Consider the following 22,864-nt stretch of genomic DNA (forward strand, 5'->3'; position numbering starts at 1 on the left):
CTAAAGAAAAGAACAGTTTGCTTGCTAAACTTGGACTTGCTCCAACACACTGTTCTGTAAAAAACAAACTAAAGACCTTCCTTTTCACTCAAGCATTTTCTTAAATGATCACACCGTATTTGTGCAGTATGTTTGTTTGTATATGTGTATGTGTGTTTTTTATGTGTCTGTATGCATGGATGTTTCTGTTTATTTGCACATTTTTGCTGTTTTATTTATTCATTTATTTATTTTACTTTTTATGTAAAGCATGTTGAACTGCTTTTGTATGAGATGGTGCTATACAAAAAAATTTGAATTGAATTGAACTAATTTTTTCATTAATTTTCCCCTCAATGATCGCAAGCTGTCCGGTCCCAGAGGCAGCAAAGCTGCCCCAAATCATGATGCTCCATCCACCTTACTTCACTGTTAGGATGATTTTTTCATGTTGGTATGCAGTGCCCTTTGTATGCCATACACAGTGTTGTTTGTTCTTCCCAAACAAGTCAACCTCAGTTTCATCAGTCCAAAAACCTAGTAGTGTTGTGGAGTGTCAATGTGCTCTTTGGCAAATTTCAGATGTGCAGTGATGTTTTTTGGAGAGCAGTGACTTCCTGTGTGGTGTCCTGTCATGGACACCACGCCTGTTCAATGATTGAACAGGCGTTCAATGATGATTTGCTTATGGTAGACTCATGAACAGAGATGCTGACCAGCTCCACTCATTCCTCTAAGCCTTTAACTGTTACTCTGGTTCTTTTTTTTACCTCATTGAGCATTCTGTGTTGTGTCCTTGGAGTCATCTTAGGTGGGCGCCCACTGTGGACTGATGAATATCTAAACTCTTTGAGATTATTTGTAACCCTCTCCAGCTTTATGTAAATCAACAATTCTTGATCATAAGTCTACTGAGATTTTTTTGCGAGGCATGGTTCACAGCAGATGCTTCTTGTGAACAGCAAACTCAAAATGTTTGAGTGTTTTTTATAAGTCAAAGTAGGTCTAATCCACACCTCCAATCTTGTCTCATTGATTTTCTAACTTCTGACTCCAATTAGCTTTTGTTGATGTCATTAGCCTAGGGGTTCACATACTTTTTCCAAACTTCAATGTGAATATTTGAATAATGTATTCAATATGGAAAACAACAATACAATTATAATATAATTATACGATTTGTGTGTTATTAGTAAAAATAGATTGTTTTTGTTCATAATTGTGATTTATATGAAGATCTGACCATATTTAATGTCAAATTTATACATAAATGCAGGGTTCACTAACTTTTTCTTGCCACTGTAGCAGCCCTCTGGGCCAAATCTGGCCCGTTTTAATGTGTGAATTCTAACACTCTTTTAATTTCACAGCTTTAGCCTATTTAAGCATAACAGATTTGTTCCTTACAAACACAAATAGTTGACAATCTAACAGGAATGGTGTGTTGATGCCATTTTTTGCCATTGCCATTTCTAAGGCAACAGCAACAGTACTTTGAATCAACCAAAAATGAACTGTTCATCATGTGTGTTTAACAAATAAAGTATACGTCTCTAGTCTGGAAGTGTAACACAAAAGGTATATTTATAAATGAGCCACTTTTAGCCAAATGAGTATTAAAGTAAGCTGTAACTCTATTAACCCTCAGTTACAAATGGGAAAAATAAAAATGAATGGCCATGGTTGAATGTAATTGCTGACCCCTGGTGTAATAGATGTAGGCTACATTATTTTATCATTTTATAAAAATCTAGAGTGCAAAGTATTTAAATTTACCATCACAGCAATGCAAAATTATAGCATTGATGTTGTACATTGGCCCAGACCAAATGGTGTTATATAAACTTGGCAGCTGCTTTTTGCTAAAATAAAATTAGCTTAACTCATTTATTATTAATAGCGTAGAGGTACAACGTTTAAATATATAATGTGAGGTAACTCTTGGGGATAGAAGTTGATAAGAGAGGGTGTTTTTAAAAACAACGCCACACTTCATAGTAACGATGGCTCATCTGCTGTTCCCATTGTGGTTACGATTGTGTATGTGTGACTTTAACAAACAGAAAAAAAGATGCAGACATATTTACTGTTCACATTAATGTGAAATATTTAGGTTAGACTCTAGTACTTATAATGTCGAGTATTTGAGGTTGTTAATGTTAATGTCACCATTTCTCTAATCAGCACGTGGTTTGTTGTTTTTGTTACAGTGATGGTGTTGAGTAGAGATTTTATCTTGATTTCATACTTTGTTTGATTTGGCAGCACAAAGCTATATTATACATGTATCGTAATAATATATTGTAGGTCAAACACTGCAGCACTGTAACTGGCATGTACTAAAACAACATGTACTAAAAAAGTAACTAAAAATAGAAATGGTCCCAAGCATGGGTAAAGTCTATAATTACAGAGACTAAAGTGAAACCTAAGAGGAGACAGTCCCAGCATTTGAAAAAGCTAAGGTGGTAATGGTGTGGATTTCATGCACATACTGTACTGAGGATCGAGATTTTCTTGGGTCACTGAACAGCTTTTAGGGAGGAAAGATTAAGCTCAGAGCCCACTGATGAGACTTATCCTTTGCTTATGGGAAAAGTGTACCAAGATATCAGTTATTGTGACTTGAATGTTCACTTATTTCCAGTGTTTCCTCCTCATTCTAGACCTGAAAAAACTTCCAAAGAAGTAGTGTAGTTTTTACAATGTATAGTTTTGATTTAATACCAAAACTAACATATGAAAGCAGGTATTCCGTACATCCCCGGAAGATGCCATTTTAGGATTTTAATTAGCTTTAGTATGAGCGGCACCAGCTGGAGTTCATTTGGAATATTCTTGAAAGAAGAAATTACACAACTGCACATCAAACTACATCCTAGATAAGAAGCAAGATTTTAGCAGGATCCGTGCCCCTTTTCCTAACTATTATCTGAACTCTTTTTGTCAGCTGTGTCATGTCAAAGTAGGGCAATAATGGCTTTGTTTTCGTGGTGGTGTATGAGATAAGACACGTAAGATAACGCTGTACATTTGTTTCTCTTTAGGGCAGTAAGAACTTAGAACTTAGATATTTATACATCTATTACTTGTGAAAAAAAAAAATTGAAAACTAACCACCTCACTTGTGATGCCCCCACTTCATTATATTCCTCTTGCTGTTCATCTTCCTGTGTTTCTTAAAATCTGTTTTCTTCTCTCCCTTCACTCACGTCCCATAATGTAAAACCGCTACAACTCTAAGAGAGACAACTTTACAACCAATTATTTTCACACCTTCATCAATTATTCTTCCAGTATGTTATATCCCTTCCCATTCTCCTTTCTCCCCGTTGTCATTAATATTTGACAAAGCTGTCAGTTTTGAAGTGTTTTGATGAGGGCAAGTGTTTCTTTGTTGCTTGTAGAACGACTATAAACTAAGGAGGAGCTAAATCAGCTTGCCTCTAAATGTGTTTTTAGCTGTTTTGTTTTGGGGGAAGATTAATTCTAGATGCAACATTTGTTGTTAATGTTCTGGGAGACAACAGTGTCTTTGCATATACTACTGATTACTTGTTTGTCAAAAAAGAAATATTCTATAATGTTTGTGCTTGAGCAAACTCTGCATTTTCACAATTTCTCCTTTAATATCTCAACCTTTAGAGAATGTGCTTTGTAAGTCATCTTGGTTACTGTGATGCAACCAAATCAAAAACTAACTGGTTTTGTGTTGACCAATTAATTAATTAATCTATTTGTTCAATTATTTAATCAGCCCTTTATTGATTTGTCAAGTAATGATCAGAATCTAGATCTTAAAGAGGATCTTTGTGCACAGGCCAGATCAGCAGATTTGTGGCCAAACTCATGTGACAACATTTAAGTGGTGCTGGCACCTGCCGCCTGTTCCAGTGCTGAATGTCAGGTCTACATAGTGAGGGTAAGAATTAGTTCACTTGGCTAACAGAGTCAGATTTTATAAGTCTGACATTTTCTATGGAGAAAAGACACTGATAGCTGGTAATAATACCATAATAGCATGAGTACATACTAGCATGAATATGTTATAAATGTGTCAATCACTGAAAGACCTGAAAGACCAAGTTGACCAAAAAGTTCCATATTGCGAATATTTAGAATTTGCAGGAAAATGTAATATAGTTAAAGAGGCACTTCACATGTCAAAGTCAACTTAATAGTCACAGGGAGTACAACACAGCCAGTGAAAACTAGCTTTAAGTTAAACTGCAGTTGAACCAGTTGATTGGCATGAAATTATGTCCTACATTCTGTTCTCCAGAAGATATATCCCAATGAATTTGGTGATCCCCTGACTTTTCACTTAACACCAACACAACATTGACAGTTTTGGCTTTGAGTGAAATGTCTTGATTATTGTTGGATGGATTGCCATGAAACTTGGAAAGCATGTTCCTCACACAATGATGATGATTCTTTGTGTTTAGTACGTAACAGCAAATGTTAACATGCTAATATTCTAAACTAAGATGCTGAACATGGTAAAATAGCTGCTAAACATCATCATGTTAGCGTTATCATTGTGAGCATGTTAACATACTGACATGTTAGCATGCTAACATGTACTATTGCAACTATAGGATCCAATATTAGGTACTAAAATTTAATGTATCTCAACCTCTGCTGAACCAGTTTTGATCATTCTTTTTAAAAATCCATATGTTGTGAGTCCCAACTTTATAGAAGTACAATAATAAATTGCTGGACTTCTTTAAATTAAACCAGCATTGCTTTAAATTAAAAAAATGCAGTACATTTTTGAAGAAAAAATCTAAACCAAAATGAATTAGCCACTTTAATGACATGTAAATGAAATAAGCGATTAATTTTTTTTAGCCTCCCAACTCACCCTTTATGTTGTCTGTCAAGGCTCCGTAGACACTTGCTTGGGACAGTTGTCACTTTAAATAGGTCCTACAATGAATGATTGACAGTTGTTTCATTCCCTTAGACACAAACTCATTTTACACCTGACTGGAAGAACGGATGTTATTTGGCTTTACTGCCAGTTTTCAAACTGGAAAAATATGGTGGCCTGTTCTGGGAATGTCTATTTCTGAATACATTTCAGGCAAAAATGTAACACATTATTCTTCATATTATATCTATAACACCTGTATCTCCATAGTTTGCTGATCCGCTCAACCCCTATCTGGCTGAGTCAGTACTCAAGAAATGTTTTTCAGACTCAAATCTTATTGCAGAAACTGGTCTCCTGTGATGTAGTTTGCCCTTGCAAGCCTAGAAGAAAAAATTCTCCTTGTAACAAATTATTTCAGATCAAATATCATTTCCATGTCATGACTTTTTCCTTTTACATCTTTTAAAAGACAGTTTGTACAAGTATACGCAAAAAAGTTCACATAGTATTCATAGAGATAATCCCTGCTATACTAACAAAAAAAGACATGGAAAGCAGAGACATCTGCAATGCATCTGCAATGCCCAGCCAAAGATAACATTGGTATCACTTAAATTTTAGATTACGTTGAATCGTTACCCAAATATGCATACAAATATGCTAGATTTGGAGTCAAATTTGTGCATTGCCTGTAATTGCTTATTTGTTCATCAAGTGTGAAAACATCTTGATGGAAGAAATAACTACCAAAAGTTTAGTGTACTGTAATGTAAGGCATCCAGTTTGCTACTTTTTAAAATGTCAGATATCCCATTTTGGGGCACAACTTTCAAATCACTTTACGCTCTACACAACGACCAGTGGATGTCCATGTCCACGTGTCCTGTTGGATTGTCTTTGCACAAAACATTGACAGCCGTCAGCAACAAGCTCACTCATTGTTTGCTGGAGTTTTTCATGAAAAGATTGTCAGACATATTGAAACTGGAGCTGCCGTGACATTAGGAGTGAAATCAAGCGAATGGAATGAGATGTGAGATTTATTGCCATCCATACAATTATGTGACTGTGAAATAATTGAGGAGCAGAGAGGTGAGGGCTATCTGACTGATCAGCCGTGGTCATCAGTGGCAGCACAATCTGTCATAGTTAACACCTACTTACACCATGTTAACCGCAGGGCATGCCTCATTATTCACTCTCTCACATATGAATGGTAACATGTGAATATACCCCCATACATACCAGCTCATACATATATTTTCACACACACATTCATGCATATGGACTATGCTCCATTGTGTTGTGTATTGCATATCTTCCTAATGTTGTGTCACCTGCCAACAGAGAGGTCTGTTCAGCTGGACAGGAAGAGAACAGGAAATGAGTCATCAAGGCTAAGAGCTTAACTATGCTATCCTGGGCCATTGATTACTCATTTAGTAGTGAGTGTAAATTAATTTGAATTGGTTTGTAGCTTGACTTGAGGTGTATTCAGGAAAGCATGTCTTGACTATTTACAACCAGATATTTGCTCTTTATTTGCAAATCTGGCCTTCTACTGTTAATAGAAACAGCTGAGTCATGTTTGTGTGCTTAATCCCAGGATTTAAAAGTTTCTGCAGCACACAACCCATGCTATTAACACTGTTCCTTCAAGCCTGGAGTTTTGCTTTCTCTCTCCCCTTCTCACATACTCATGAATCCTGTTAACTGCCAGCATTCAACCCAATTCTGCAAAACCCCACTTTACTTTCAATGACAACTTTCCTCCATTGAGTAGTGCTGGTGAAGGTCTCTGGAAGATTGTTTACCTTGTTGCATTTTTTTAAAAAAAGAGATCATTTACCAAAATGTTGATCTATTGATTTTAATAAACTGATTAAAAAAAGATTTAATTGTAAATGGATGTGTGGCTTTACCTTTCCTTTAATGTCTATCTTATGAATCAACATCTAACTGGAACATGTATTCTTTAAGTACATCAAGAAGGCTAATGCTGATTGCTGATATGAGAAGAGTTGCAAGCTGAGGCCTTTAGTGGAGTAGGGTGGGTGTCTTAAACTTAACCTTACTTTTCACTATGCTATAAAGAGCATCATTCCCTGCTATTTGAGACTCTTGCATTGGAACTGAATGTTACAATTCATTTAATTATCGCTATTAAAAAGTTTATAGCTGTGGGAATATGTTTTCACAAGGAGGTGTGGGAGTGATACGCAAAAACACATGCCTACAATACTAGAAAAACTTAATGCAAAATACATCAGCCAATCAGCACAGTATGTGGTCCAACATTTTTAATCATGTCCTGACAGTACTATACTTTATGACGATATCTCAGTTAAACAATATGACAACATGAAAATGACCTTGTTAAGAAATATACATTTGTAATCAAGTTGAATACACTGGAATAGCACATTATAATTCCATACTTCTAAAATTGCTGCTGTTGGTTGGATAGGCTCTCAATCCTTTTACAATCTAAAAATTGTACAAGGGACATATAGTACCTCGAATCTATTTTACAATGGCTCTTCTCGCTAAAGAAGCCCAGATTTCCATAAGATTTTCATTTAAATAAACCTTTTGGTCAATTGTGCTGTACGTTTCCACACAGCTACTATATCAGCCAGTCAAACATGACTGGAGCTGTTTCTCCTACATCACAGTAACAGGATACAGCTGAAAGGGATTCATATGATAAAAGGCCTTAAATGAGACTCGAACTTCCAACATTTAACAAGGCATACCCGGTGGCTGAGATGCCAATTCTTCTAAGTGGAATGAATACGTAGGAAATGCTGCTAAATTGTCCTCAGCTGACCCAACTTCCTTCTACCCCTCCTCTCTCTTCCTGTCCCTCTTTTAATTTAAACCTCTCTTGCTCTCTCACTCTTGCTTTGAATTGAAATAATTTATTGGCACAACTATTAAGCAAAGCAATATTGTTGTGGCAGTTTGAAATATGCGCAAATAAAACAAAAACATATATTTACACCTCACTTCTTCTTGGTGCGTTATTGCATAATCACTTAGAATAGCAGATATGTAATCTGCTGTGATATTTATGCTCCCTTTCAACATAATTCTCCTTCTCTGTGTTCCTCCAACCATTTCTCATTCATTTTTATGTTTCCAATTTTATTTCATCATCACTCCCTTTATTTTACTTTTCACAGTTTGCCTCAGTTCATTAATTCATCTCCTTGCTCCTTCTTCTTTGTTCTTTTCATCTCTTTGCCCTCTTCAGCTTCCTCCTTGCGCTCTGTTTTTAGCTAAATTTCCCCCGCATTGTTCATATACTTCTTTTTGCTTCTGGGGTGGCCCAATTGATCATTACATCTCATTTCCACAGCCAAACTTTGGTTTATTACCATTCGTGTGCAGAGCAGTAATAGACTGATATACAATTTGAAAACAAAAGGTCCTCAGAGGCAGATGCAAGCAAAATCCCACAAATTGCTTAATTTATTTGGTAGCACTTGAAGTAACATACTGTAACTGCAACAAGTGTCGGTTTTGTTGACATGAAGGCGTTTTTGCCACTTAGTATTCTAGCTTTAATGCTGCTTTCAAGTGCTGTTGAAAATATTCAAATTACAACTTTGCAAATGAGACCCAATAATGTAGTGGAAAGCAACCTGTTAATTATGAGATATAATAATAGGAAAAGTGGGATTTTGAAAAATTGAACTCAAGATGCTGAGATGTTATATTAAGGGATCACAACGATATCTCACTGTTGCTCTGGTCAGGATGGAAAAACATTTTCTTAATTGCATTTTTACATTAAAATTGGATTTCGGCTGTTCTTGGCTTAACAAGTAACCACTGGTGGTCATTAGATATCAACAAGTCTTACACACCAAACAGGGTTCACTCAATTGCACCTCCATTCTTAGCAGTAGGAGCTACTAGGGGCACTTGAAGGCAGCTTCCTAGTACAATCTGTCAAATATGGAATTTATTTAACATTCTGTGAGAATAGGTTCTAGTTGTCTGGTGAGAGGCAGATATCAGGTCAGTTGTAGTGGGCTAGTCTGGCTTTACTGCTTCCTTACTCCTTTACATCCTGTTCTCTTTCTTTTTTTATTTAGTTGGGAAGTTTCAGCCACAGAACATTGTTTTGCTGTGTCCCCATCCTTCCTTTTCCTCACTGAAGATTTTGCAATCTTATAAAATCCAGAACTTGAGCATTAAGACCTGAGGGTTAAAAAAAAACTTTATAATTTATGCTCACTCCCTGATCTCTCTTACCGTGTTTTTTCTCTCTTTGTGTGCTTTTTCTCTGTTCAATGTTCATGTGCAATCAGGGGAATTGTGGTGCTTTGGATGCTGCCTCTTCACACTCACAGGTGCTGACTGTCTCTGTGACACTCACTTAGATTGGCAGAGCAAAACGAGCAAAGTGCCCTGCCATTAGCTTATTGGACAGCACGGTCTCACACAACTGTGTGTCTGTGTATGTGTGTATGTGTGTGTGTGTGTGTGTGCATGTGTTTGTGCTCTCAGATACTGCCAGGTGTGATTTTGTCCCCAATCAGCATGTTGCAAACCTGTTCAAACTGGTTTAATGGCCTTTTATACACGAAACTGAACTGCACATAATTGAATAATTCCAAATGTGGGTGTGCAGTCACATGTTTATTGGCAAATAAGATTTTGTCTAACCTGCATGCATCATGTACTCAATTTGACAGTTTTATACAAGCTGTTTATCACATCAAGGCAAACAAAGACAAAATGTTTGACTTGACACTTGTCTACTTGTACTTACACATACTCCATACTCCTGGCACCCACTTCCCTCTGTGTTTCAATGCCTAACCATGTGGTGTTAGGATTTACACAACACCATGTAGACAAAAAAATGGGGAGTCTTAGTAAAAATTGTGGTGTGAACTGCATATTTTGTCTTCCTGTTCGTGCAGTAGTGCGGCTCCATTACAAACCGCCCTGTAACCAAAGAGTCACAGTTTACTCTGCTCTGTCTCCTGGCAAAACACAATAAACCTCACATAGTAAGCTGCTCTGCATAAAGCTGTGAGCCATCTGCCTGAAATGAAAGAAAAGACATTGCTCGTCTTGTTTTGGCAGCAGAGGACCCATGAAAGATGCCATTCTACAAAGCAGACAGACAATGACAAACAGACTGGCAGACAGGCAGACTGATAGAAAAAGAAACAGACAAATGTCAGCTTTGACAATACAAAGTAGATATTTTCATTTGTTGTCTTTTTCGGCACAAACACCTATACATACACAGTCTGCTAGAGTTACAGTAACAAGATCTAATCAGTCTCATGTGATGACAGGCAGCTGTTCACAAACGCAAAAGAAGCAAACAACTTAAAACAGCATGTCAACATCTCATTCTCGTTTATTGTTTCAGGTTAAGTCTCCATTTAGCTTCTTTATTTCACTATTTTTAACACACTCACACATATTCTGCCTCAGTTTTAAGTTTAGTTTCTTTACTTTCCAAAGGTTCTTATCTCATTTGTTTGTTTTCTTTTGCTCAGGTGCCCTTCTCTTTCCCCTTTTTTCCTCTTTCTCAGATTGCTTTTGTTTCTCTTATTCTATCCTCATCCTACATATGCCCTCTTCCCATTTTCTCCTCCACCCTTTGGTCACTATACATCAATGAGAGGTTGTTGATGTTCAGTGAAACCAGTGGCCTTTAAAGTGCAGGTCACAATCTCTGTCTCATTCCTTTTTCTTTCTTTGTCTGTCTGGTACTGTCTGGGAAAAAGTCTGAGTCTATTCTCTCAGTTCCTCTTTTCTAACATAATCTCTTGTTCTTGCTCTTCTTTTACCTTTTGCACCGTCTCTCCTCTTGTTCTCTGTTCTCTCTCTCACACATTTTTCTGTCTCCCCCTTGCTGTTTTTGCGTCTCCATGTTTCTTTTTCTCTCCTCCTCATTTCCTTTGTGTGAGCATCTCTCGTTCTGCCGGGTGTATTTCCTCTCCTCTCTGGAGGAATAAAACTTTTTGAAGTTCTACCAGAGGAGACGCGCCTTCAGCCCTAATAAACTTCATCCTGGTTACTGGCACTTGCATGGCCTACTATGTGCCACAGTGATTTGTGAATGTCACGCTTCTGCAGACAAGTGGACCCAAATGCAGAAACAACAGGCAGACGACAGGAACTGAAGAAAATAATTATTTGGTTTCTGGTATCTGGTTACTGGCACACGAGGACAAAAACAGCATTGGCTGACTTGAAACACGAGGAGTAAAAAAATAACAGCTGCAAACACAGGAATACATTGACCACAAACTGACAAAGAACTCAAAGAACTGACAGGTATAAATACACAAGGAACTAATCACAGAACAACACACAGCTGAGTGGGGCAGGCACTGGAATAAATAGGAAAACACAAGCCCCTCTTCTCATTTCTCAGTTTGTACATCCTCGCCTCCTCTCCTCGCATCTTAGTCCCTCCTACCTGAGATGCGAGCGGAGGGGGCAAGGAATAGACACGAGGAGAGAGGAGTTAAGGCAACAGGCATTTAACAAAATGAGACATCCTTGCCATCTTTGCTTCAGAGCTGTCATGTCAATTAAATATAGCGTGCGGCAGAGCTGCATCATCTGTCCATTATGTTGTTACAGCCTAATCACAATATATAAAGCCTAATACAATATATATATATATATATTTACTTTTAATTCAAATCACAACATGGCATAATATGACAAGAATGTTTGGATGTCATACATTGTTATATTTTATTTAACATACGTACGCACACACACACACACACACACACACACACACACATATATCCTTTATATATTTTATTGTGTGAAGCACTACATATGGTTTGTTTATTCCAGCTGTGTGTCACGCATCTTTTATACGTTGTGCCGAAAAGACTTCCATAAAGGATAAACCTTTGTATCACTCATGGCTCCTCCGGCAAGCCTCCTCTCTCCTCTCTCCTCCAGATGGATTTTAGGAATTGCGACATCCTTAAACATGACGATAAGGCACAAAATTGAGAAGTGAGAAGAGCCCAAGGATTGGTTAATAAGGACATGACATGAAAGACATCAAGGGTGTGGCAGTCAACAAACAGGGCAAGGCTAACAAGACTAAACACAGAACAGGTGTGCAGGGAAAAAGAGTCTGAGCAGGACTACAGCAACACATGAGGAACACAAGAGGTTACACACTGACAAGAATAAAACCAAAGTAAGGCAGAGATAAAGCTAAAGACTCAGGAAAAAATAATACTAAGCAGAAACACTATACAAAGATACACAAATGGCAAATGCAATTATCGCAATTATCACAAACAACTTTAAAACTAGAACACATAAAAAACACACAGAGAGCAATACCAAAAACCCCAAAACACAAAAAGTCCAGTAACACAGAGTCCATGACAGTGAACTTTACCAGGGAATTAAGTACAAGCCAGCAACTACATGCAGTCTCATAGTTGGGCTTAAAAACTGGCTCTGATTCTAAATTCAATTCATGTTTATTCCTAAAGCTGTATATTCCTTAGCTAAGGTTATATGGCTTATGTTGGTCAGCATTTAATGTTGCATTAATACTTTTAATCTGTTTGTTTTTTTTTCAAATTCACGATCTGTTTGATTTTAATTTTGCTTTCAATTTTTAATGATACAATGGCTAGTTGGGAACTACTGTTGTCTGTACTACAGTAATTATGGTTGTAATAATTAGTTCTAATTTTGTTTGTTTCAAGGCGTAAGGTATTAATTCACTTCAACTCTGTTTCTGTTGAATTTTTTTTTGTGTGTCAACCTACGCATCTCTGGTGGCCCCTGCAGATGAAAATTAGCTTTCGGCTTTCTGTGGTGCAATAGAATCGGCACACTCCCTGTTAAATAAACAATACGTAAGATAAGGGTAAAAAAATAAGACGTTTTATTTACTAAAAACTAAGATCAGTTTCTGTTTACTGTGTATATATTTATATTTAAATATCAATTTACTGTAATATGACAATTATGCATTGTTTTAATGTCCTAGCTAATGTTACTGTAGCGTATCTTCATGTAAAAACAAGTGTTATTTTTGCTAGCAGCTGTACAGATTTCATTGCATTGAGTGTCAAACCTGCAAATCGTGTTTTTTGAACTGTAAACAAACACAGCATTTACTGCTTTTAAAGTAGAAGCCTGAATCTACAAAATATTTATCTTAACATCTTAACTTTACATTATCAGGATCATATAATAAATTGCAACCTTAATTCAACAGTCCACATCTCAATTTTGTCATGCTTAATGAGTAATCCACCAATTCATCATTGCACACTTGTAACAGTGTGTTTGGCTAGTAGTGGCTCATGTAGCCTTGAGCAGAGATGAGGAGCGAGCTACAGAGGTCTGGTAACCTCAATTCTTCTCAACGCCACATAACCCAATTTTTTTCATTTTCAAACTTTTTGTCTTCATCCCCAACAGAGGACATAATGCAAGACAGTTTATCAGACTTTGCGCAGCTCCCACTGGAGGCACAAAAAGTTTTATACAACTTTTTTAGTACTTTCCAAAACCTGTAAACAGTAATACTACTACTGTATGCTAGTATAATAATCTCACTTGTCTTGTCTTGATCTCCATCTCCTCCTATGTGATTGGTGTAGATTTAATGAGGGAAATCAGTTATCTGGGGTCACATTGTTCGTGTAGTTCATGAATGTATAATAGAAGATGCACCTGCAAAATCTAATCATTGTAATATTAATTTAATATTCATTCAAACTTTTTTCTGAGTAAATGCATAAATGAATGAATCTTCATCCATCTTTTCATGTTTCTAGCCATTTAGAGCCAGAGTCCAGAGTGGGCAGAGGGGGGCAGACCTAGACATAGATTAAACTTGATTTGTAAAATCCTTGTGATTAGTCAAATATTTAAAATCGACTGAATTTAAAAGTAAAAACTGTAGAGATGCTATAATTTGAGGGCAAATGTTTCCTGTTTATGTATTCAGAATGTGCTGGAGATGTTATTTGGGAATAAATGGAGCTGCAGTGGTCTAAAACAAAAGAGAGCAGAGGCATGTGGGACCTTCTGAATAAAAGTGAAACAGAACATTTTTATGTGTGATATGATCTCAATCGTAGACAGGTCCGCACGAATTCTTTACCTATTCATCACTGTCAAAAATCAATCTGTGTTGGCTTGTAAGAATAGGCTACTGAGATCCTTTGAGAATATAGGATACTGCGTCAAAATCCGTTTTGGATTTGCTGCAACACATTTTGATGTGAGACTGGGTTGTTTGCTGTCATTGTTTTGTCAAATTCAGGTTAAAATAAGAGAGAAAAGTTCAACTCCTGAGTGTTTCACAGTTTGGGTTGCTAAGTGTCAAAAGAGGATGTAACTGAGTATTGTTTATGCAGCAATTATAGGTGTTTAAAATTATGTAAGAAAATAATCTCAAATAATTACAGTAGGTTAGGCCTTAATTCCTCAGCAAAATTCCTGCAAAATTTGTAATGTGGTAACAGCATTATTCTTTATTATGGTATTGAGGGAGTTGGTATAAGCAGCATTAGACATATTTAACATCTAAATCCATCCATCCATACATAAATGCATTCTGCATGTGCTGAATTTTTTATAAGATACCAGTTAATGTTTGACAAGGTATATGCATGTAAGCAAACATTATCTTGATGATGCAGCATCATGCAAATTTCTACCCAGTGCAATGATCACAACTGCATTACAGTATGTCGAGTTGGTTACAAATTGCAAATGACATCTGTATGCGTATGACTGTTCATTGTATATCTTGCAAGATGCTCAAATATTCAGATTGCTTAGTGTTGCTGAACTGTACGCAAGAGAGAGGTATCCAATTTAGATGATATCACAGTGGTATGCTGTCTTGGGGAACTACACCATGGTTACACTATGACTACCTGTGGTTCCATCCGTAGATTATTTAAATGGGAACCCAGCCTTATTAATCAGTGTACAGAACACATGCACATCTTTTATGTTCAGGTGCTGACTCAAAAAAATTGTAGATACTGTTTCTCAAAGACTTACAACACTGTAAGATGCTAATTTAAAATACCTTCCTTTGTACAATGATTGGCTCTTCAGACAAAGTCACCATAACTTCACCAAAGTTATCACAAATCATCCTGAGGAGTACATGAATACTACTAAATTTAATGGCAATCCACACAACAGTTGTCAAGACATTTCAGACAAAACCACAAATGTCAATTATGGTGGTGCTAGAAGAAAAGTCAGAGGGTCACCAAGTCATTAAGACTCATCGGCTAGGAAAAATGAATGTTTGTACCACATTGTGTGTCAATCCATCCTGTAGATGTTGAGATACTTAAATCTGGACCAAAGTAGCAGGCCAATAGACTGACATCTAGTATGGGCTAGCTACTTGTAAGGGCATGACATTAGGGAAACGGGATGGTTTAGAATTCATAAACATTTGTGTATTCTTAGCTAATTGTAAAAATCAGCACCTAGGAAAAAAAACTGCTTCTCTGGTGAGAAAGAATATCTCTACAATGTCAGAGGGGTTATCAGTTTCCTCTGCAGACTCACTGTTACATCTTGATCACAGTCCACCACACATGCATGCCATTATGGATAGACTGAAGCACCAGATTTTACTATATTAAACTCAATTAAAGACAGTTGGGAGCAGCACGGTGGCCTTGTGAGTCTAGACCATGTCCTTCAAATGAAACTGCTCCTGGTTCAAGCCCCCATGACTGTTGGATTTTACCTCTGGGGTTTGGTAGAATATCACAATTACATTTTCGTTGTCAGCCAACTCAATCTCCATTCAGAGGACAGGCCAATAGTAATCTGAGTCTGTCACAGTAATCTCTGCCATGGGACCTTTATACATATAACAGTTCTAATTAAAAGGTGGCAGATTTTGCGTGAAGGAGGGTGCAGTTAATGTTGTTCTTACTGAATGAGCCCCGCTGAGTTTAGTCTCAGGGTAATCTCTTTTTGTAAAATAAAGAATATTATCAGTGTTAATATGGAAGTGAGACAATAAAGACTGTAACAAAATAATTCTAGAGATATTCAGATGTTTATATACCATAGGACTGTATTGTGACAGATTTAGGTATATTCAATCAGGCATACTGGGAAAGAAGAATTTAAATAGGTTATTTTAAATAGAATATGATTCAACTTTACATACATAGTAACAAATTTGAATTTGTGTTTGAAGTCCAGCCTCCCTTAATTATTGTTGCTGCCTGTTAAGCGTTTACCACTTAAAATTTGCAGTAAAAAAGGGGTCTTCAATTTAACACAAAGGTAAACAAAAGTAGGCTTTTCATTTCTAGCCAACAATTATGGATTTTAAAAGCTGAAATAATGTGTCACTAGCTGATTTTATTAGCTGTAGCTAACTAGAGTAAGCTAATGCTGACCCTAACTGCAGGTTTGACTAGAATTGCTAGAGTCTAAATAATTGTTACTCTGCACTCTGATATAGTAGTATCTTGGCTCCCACAGGATCAATGCACTGGTCCTGAACAGGTATTTTTCTAACATAACCTGTAAACCCTCTGAATAATGTATAGCTAATGGCATGAATCAATCGCCTGGTAATACTGCTAGGTGACTACTATTGGAAGTATGCTCCTTAGCCGGGCATGTTAAACCTGTGATTTTTTGGTGACTTGGAGCTAGCGGAAACAAGTTGTGAACACTACAGTACAGTACAGTGAACAGTGACATATCACCTTCTAATGGTGAACTTGTTTGCAAACAGTTGCATATTTACACATCCAATAGATATGGAGCAAATATTATCATTCATTTGGAGTCTTGTTTCTGTCCATGTGATGAATGTAAGTCCAATATTCACTCTCTTCTAGCTCTGCTTTTGGTCTCTATCAGCTCTTGAGGGAAATATCTGGCTCTTCAACTGCTAAATGCTCCACTATGTTCACCAGCCAGTCGCTATGAGAGCTGTGAGAGTGAACCAAAAAGCTGAGGGGAACTGCAGAGTCGCTGATAATTTTCTGTAGGTTCATCACTATGAGTGACACCTGACATTACACACTATCAGTTGATATATTGTTATTATAAAAAAATATTGATTATAGCCGTTTTAACTTTTGCAGCTCATGTTAAAGCAAATAAACACAGTTTATTTAATTCCTTATACTTTTGCTCACATGCTTTTTGGCTTTGCAAAAGTGGAAAAAAAACAGACAGCACCTTACAGCTCCATGCACATGGTTTTGGCATTTGAAGAAATCCTAAGCTTGACAGGCCTGCCATGCCTTAGTTTAGGGGTTTAGCGAAAGGTAAATTCCTCATAATAATACTGAAGGATCAATCAATCACACTTATTTAGTAAAGTATACACAGTGCATACTGTTGACCATTCAGGTGGTTTTGCCAGCTTTATGTAGAGAAGCAAGTTTAAAACCACATCAGTTTAAATCCCAAACTGCCTGGTGAGATGGTGGAAGGGGAACAGTGTGATTATGCTCTCCCTGCCTACAAAACCCTTTGTTGAGGTGTCCTTGAGCAAGGCACTTCACGTTACTGCACATCCAGTGATGGAGCTGTGGGAATAATGGTATTCTCATACACCATGAAATGTATTAATGTGAAGCAGTGTGTTGAAAAAGAGCAACCATCCTCTGTTGACTTTCCCCGGATGAATAAAAGATTTTTTAAAAATCTATACCACACATAAACACCCGCCAAGACGAATACTATCCCTTTGAGTGTTTGTGTTGAGGAGCATAAAGATGTTTTCTCTTGCAGGTCATCTGAACGAGCAAGTAAGTGGCCAGTATTGATGCTAGATGGGTTTGAGCTGCATTACTGCAAAGCAATCAAAGACCAATTTATAGACAAGTACACATCCAGACTCAGAAAGTACACAAATCTCTCTTTGAACTTCAAAGAGACGTTCTATTTTCCCTTCAGCCATACATGTTCTCTCTATAAAATGTAATTAATCCCAACCTAAGTCACACACACATACACACACACACACAAAAGCTGCACACATGAGCTTGTATGTATTTCTCTCACTCTCTCTTTGGTATACTATCTTTCAAAACCTATAATGTATTATCAGCTGTGGCAAAATTTCTGCTGCAAGATCTGAGATGTTGTTGGCACTGCTGGCAGTTTACATTGCACAAAATATTTCCCTCTCTATCATCATCCACAGGTTTCTATATTTCCCATTGTCACGGAAATCCCTGTGAAACAATCATTTACTTTGATGCACGAGCACAAAGATTGATCAAAGATTTTGGATTGCGGCCGTGAAGTGCAGCCACAAAATTAATATTAAATGCCATCTGAGCTTTAGACTATGAGGGCATCTTGCCTTAGGGGTGTTATGGAGTGCACTGTCAAATACAGAAAGCATATTTGCATACAGTTCAGGGTATAGTGCATACAGTGCAGCTACATCAAACTCAGTATGACTGCTGTCGTTTCTTTCAGTGGCAGATGTCAACTTCTAAGCATGTCAATGTATGCCTCTACACTGCTGTTCACTGAAAACCAGAGCATAGGTGGTTGTAGCCAGAAAAGGAAGTACCTGGAAATTACAGCACTTTGATTTTTTTTTTTTTCTATTTGTGAAAAGAGCCAACCAGTACCAACAGATGTTTTTGTGCCGCTGCTTTCAGTGTTGCATACTGTGCAGCTAAAAATGAGCAATTGTGACTGACCTGTGTTTATGTGTTCCTGTCTCCTCCTCTCTATGCAGCTGGATACGCAGCTGAAGATGGTTAGAATGCACTTAATGGGGCCACTGTCATGGGGCCGGGTCAAATGGCCGGGTATAATGGGAACAGGAGTCCTTTATCTGCTGCTGCTATCAACCTGTTTCGGCCAAGACACAGAAGGTAAAAGGAGTCTTTATCCGTCTTTATTTTTCACTCTTTCTGTTTTTGTCTCTCTATTTGTCTGTCTAATCTCATTGTTTTCATATATTTTTCGAATCAAGTCTCCTCAGCAGGGATTTAATATCAGAATTGTGCACATGATTTTTTTGACTTCAGGCTTATCTTTGGCAGTGAGCATATGTCAGTCAGCTACGGTGTGTCACAATAGTTTCCTGGTTTATTGATCCTTTTGGATTATGTGACATCTGTTGCTGACTGAAGATGAATAGTGCTTTGTTTAGACTCAGATCAGAATGCTCAGTAGTTTGTTCAGTTTTATCTTTTATTGTTATGGCATTTATTATAGTGTTTTCCTAGGGTTTTTCTCCATTTCACATCCATTTTTGTTAATACTTTCTGGTTAGGTGTGGCACTAGCAATCTTGTACTGTTGGTTGCTTCATCCCTTTGGTGCAGGCTAAAATATCTCAACTACTGTTGGATGGATTGCCATGAAATTGTGCTCAGACATTCATGGTGCCCAGAGGATGAAGCCTTTGGTGATCCCCTGACTTTTCATCTAGCACCACCAGTATGTTTAAGTTTTTACTTATACAGTGAAATATCTAAACATCTCCTGGATGGATTGGCACAAATTTTTGTATTGACATTCATGGTTCCCAGAGGATGAAACCTACTGACTGTTAGCATTCTAACACTTCAAAGTGAGTTGTGGAACATGGTGAACATTTAACGTGTAAAAAATCAAAATGTTTGCACGGTCATTGTGAGCATGATATCATGTTACTGTTCTCATTAACTTCAAAGCACTGTTGTGCCTAAGTATCGAATCACAGAGTCGCTAGCTGTAGACTCTTTTCAGACCTCTGTTGTTTAGTCTGGCTGAATTGGACCCTAGTTCATTGACAGTGGTGGAAATGTGATCTGACCTCGATCTGACCCAACAACTCTGCAAGTTTGAGCTAAACAGCTCCCATAGCCACGTGTGGGTTGCATACTGGGATTCTTCAGAAACTTCTTTCTGTGTTTACGCTCTTCGTCCTGCCTCAGACACAACTAACCAATGAGTGGAGTGAACATTCTCATCTGGATTTTAGTGATGCATTTTGGTTTGCTTTTTTCTGTGTGAAAAGAAACCGAACCAACCTGAAAACGCAACAAGTTTACTAATTCATCCTCTGATTCAGACTAGAGCAAACAAACTATAGTTTTGAATGCACTCTTAGTCTTTTTAACCTGTTCTGACAAACCAAATGCCAACATGATCATGTGCCATCAGTGCAACCCATGAGTTTGAGCTTTTACCCACAAGTAGTATTTGATGGGTGTTATTTTGTAAGATATTTTATAAATTCATATGCTTAACTGCCAAATTCCTGTTTACAAACAGACTAAAGAATGGAAATTATTGGCACATTTACTGTAATGAATGCTATGTTAATTTTTCTATTCAAATTAAATTGTAATATTAAATAACAGAATGTATTGAAATGTGGATCATGTAATGTTTTGAATGTAACTTTGGCATATTAACCTGCAAACCAAAAGGCTTGGGAAGGAGTGGAATACATGTTTGGGTGGAAGTTAAGGTTTTTTGTTGGCTAGTACTCTGGTGTGTCACGGTGTTACCTCTCTTCACAATGTAATTGAACATGTAATTCATTTCATGATAGTAATAGTTAAAAGAAAAAAATACTCCAAAGGGATATTTGAAGTTCAAATAATGCCTTTAAAAAATCCACACTAAGATTTCACTGAAAAGAGAGCAAACTGAGGGTAATGTATGACAGAAATGAAGTCATCACCAGTGGGAGAGCTCAGCATAATACTCTCTTGACTTTCTCCTCGGTTTGTCAGAATATTAATATTCCATTTAACTCTTAGTCCTTGAGATTTATCTGGTTGGCATTTAGCTGACAGGTGCTGCAGCCAAAGGTGAACGTCTGAGAGTGTGCACGTGTGTGCAAGGGCATACTGTATGTAAGCAGCAAGTGTGTCTGTGCGTGTGTGCATGTTTTGTAAGCTTTTAGCAAAGGTATACAATTCTAAACATCCCTTCAGTTCAGATCTCCCTGGACCCATCTGTCTCTCCTCTTCTCTCCTCATCACACCTGTTTCCTAAACTGTTTGAAGGGTCTCAAAAACAGGATTGCAGGCGTCATTCTGGTAGATCTGCACGTAACAAGAATAGTATATTTTAAGGAGTGGATTTCCGGTTGACAGACAATTTTTTACTTAGTTTGGGTCCCCTTGTGATATGAGCACTTGTGTGTTTTTAATAAGCTCGAGTCCCAGGATGAGTGGTTCATTCTAGCTGTTTGGACCCCCGCATGACATGAGCACTGGTATGTTTTAATTAGCCTTGGTCCCAAGGTGAGAGGCTATATTTACTCACTTTTGGTTTCCCAAATGACAGCAGTACTAGTATATTTTTAATGAGCCTCGATCCCAGGATGAAGGAGTACACAATGTGTCAAATTTACTGTAGGTTTTCTTCCCCAGAAACCTGTCATCACTTCTAAGTGATTAACTAAAATAATACTTTATTACTCATCATTAAAACCAATTTGACTTGTAGCATATACCTAGCTATTGTTGTCAAATTTAAATTTAACATCAATGTGACTAGTGCTGAGTGAGAAATAGCAGACTGAAACGTCTGTACTTGACTTGACTCTGATTATGAATTCATTTGAAGCCGGCGGTGTGTAGGCGGTGCTTCACTGGTTGTTTTAATTGAATGTGACTTATCTGTGAATGTGAACAAGTCACAACAGGAGGCATGAAAAGAGTTATGCTTGAGTTGTCATACACTGAGTGTGATGTGTGTGTATCTCTTGTGTTTGTGCTGATCTTTTTTTAAAGCCTAAATGCTTGTGAATGCATTCTTGTGCACCTGTTTGATTGTCTATGAGAGTTCCTGCATGACAATGAAATGTGTGTGTGTGTATGTGTGTCTGTGTGATTACATGCCTGTGATTATTGTGTGGCACAGCTGCAGTGTGTTAAATGAAACGAATGCTTGCCAGCACATTACATTAACTTGATATCAGTGACTTCTCTCTCTTATTCTCTGTCTCTCCTCTCACCATGTCTTGCTCAGGCCTGTTAGCTTTCTGCAACTTGTACTAAAAGGAGACTGACTCTGTGTAACATCATAACCATCATAACTAGCATAACTACAGCCCTTTTCCAAACCATTTCCTGCACACTAGCCCTTCACTGTAAGTCCGTATGAAGTCACACTCATAGCTGTGGAGGTAACTCTCCATCAAGAGTGGAGGGTACAAATAAACAGGTAAACTGTGGGGCATGCTTGTCACTGTCCACCATGAACAGGGAACATCTGTCACCATGAATACTGTCCCCAAAACAATGTGCTATACAAATGAAACAGGACCCACTCCTTAAAGGGGACTTATTGTGCCCCTCAGCAGACTTCCAGCAGCCTCCCATCAGTTCTGGAAGCTACATAAACTAACATTAGTTAGGATTTCACTTTCTTGGTTTTTACTCAAAATGAAAACTTGTCAAATACATCTGTAGATACATTGCCTGAATCCAATTTGAAATATGTGAGTGGACAACATGAACAACCCGTGGAACAATATTCTTGCCATTCCACTAATTGATAGTTGACTAACTGACAGTAAAATCCCAAGAAGCGCAGCAATACGCCAACAAAGGCACAGAAGAAAAATACTGCTAGCTAGTAAACACAAACAAATCCGATCCAAAATATGCAGACTATGCATATTTTGCAGAGAACAGACCGTGCAACAACCTTAGCAACAAAGGCTGCCAATGGATGGCCATTTGTGGGTATGTGTGAACAATGTGATGTCAGCAAAGTGGAGGAAGTAGAGGTAACATTGCAAACAAAGCATTCAGAGCAGGTTGAAGCCTGGGCTTTTGACTTGCAGGCTGCAGCATATTTATATACATTCACTTCAAGTTTTGGAACTTTTACTATGTTTAACATAGACAACCAACATCATAACAGTATAAAAAAACAGAAAATCACAAAAAGCATACCAGCAAGCATACCTTTGCTTGGATGAAGCAAAATGTGACAGGGTATATGCAATTAATGTGTTCAAACATGAGTATAAAACAAA

General features: G+C 37.5%; 1 protein-coding gene across 1 annotated transcript in view; it reads left to right on the forward strand.

Annotated features, from left to right (window-relative positions):
* The window catches only part of LOC122971210 (protocadherin-15-like), a 201,369-nt gene that overhangs the window by 12,778 nt on the left and 165,727 nt on the right, over positions 1-22,864 (forward strand). Inside the window, exon 2 of the mRNA XM_044337759.1 lies at positions 18,609-18,747. Coding sequence (XP_044193694.1) covers positions 18,627-18,747 — 121 coding nt within the window. The 5' untranslated portion in view covers positions 18,609-18,626. The remainder of the gene's footprint in view (positions 1-18,608; positions 18,748-22,864) is intronic.

This window comes from Thunnus albacares, chromosome 20, assembly GCF_914725855.1.
Source record: "Thunnus albacares chromosome 20, fThuAlb1.1, whole genome shotgun sequence".
Taxonomy (NCBI): domain Eukaryota; kingdom Metazoa; phylum Chordata; class Actinopteri; order Scombriformes; family Scombridae; genus Thunnus; species Thunnus albacares.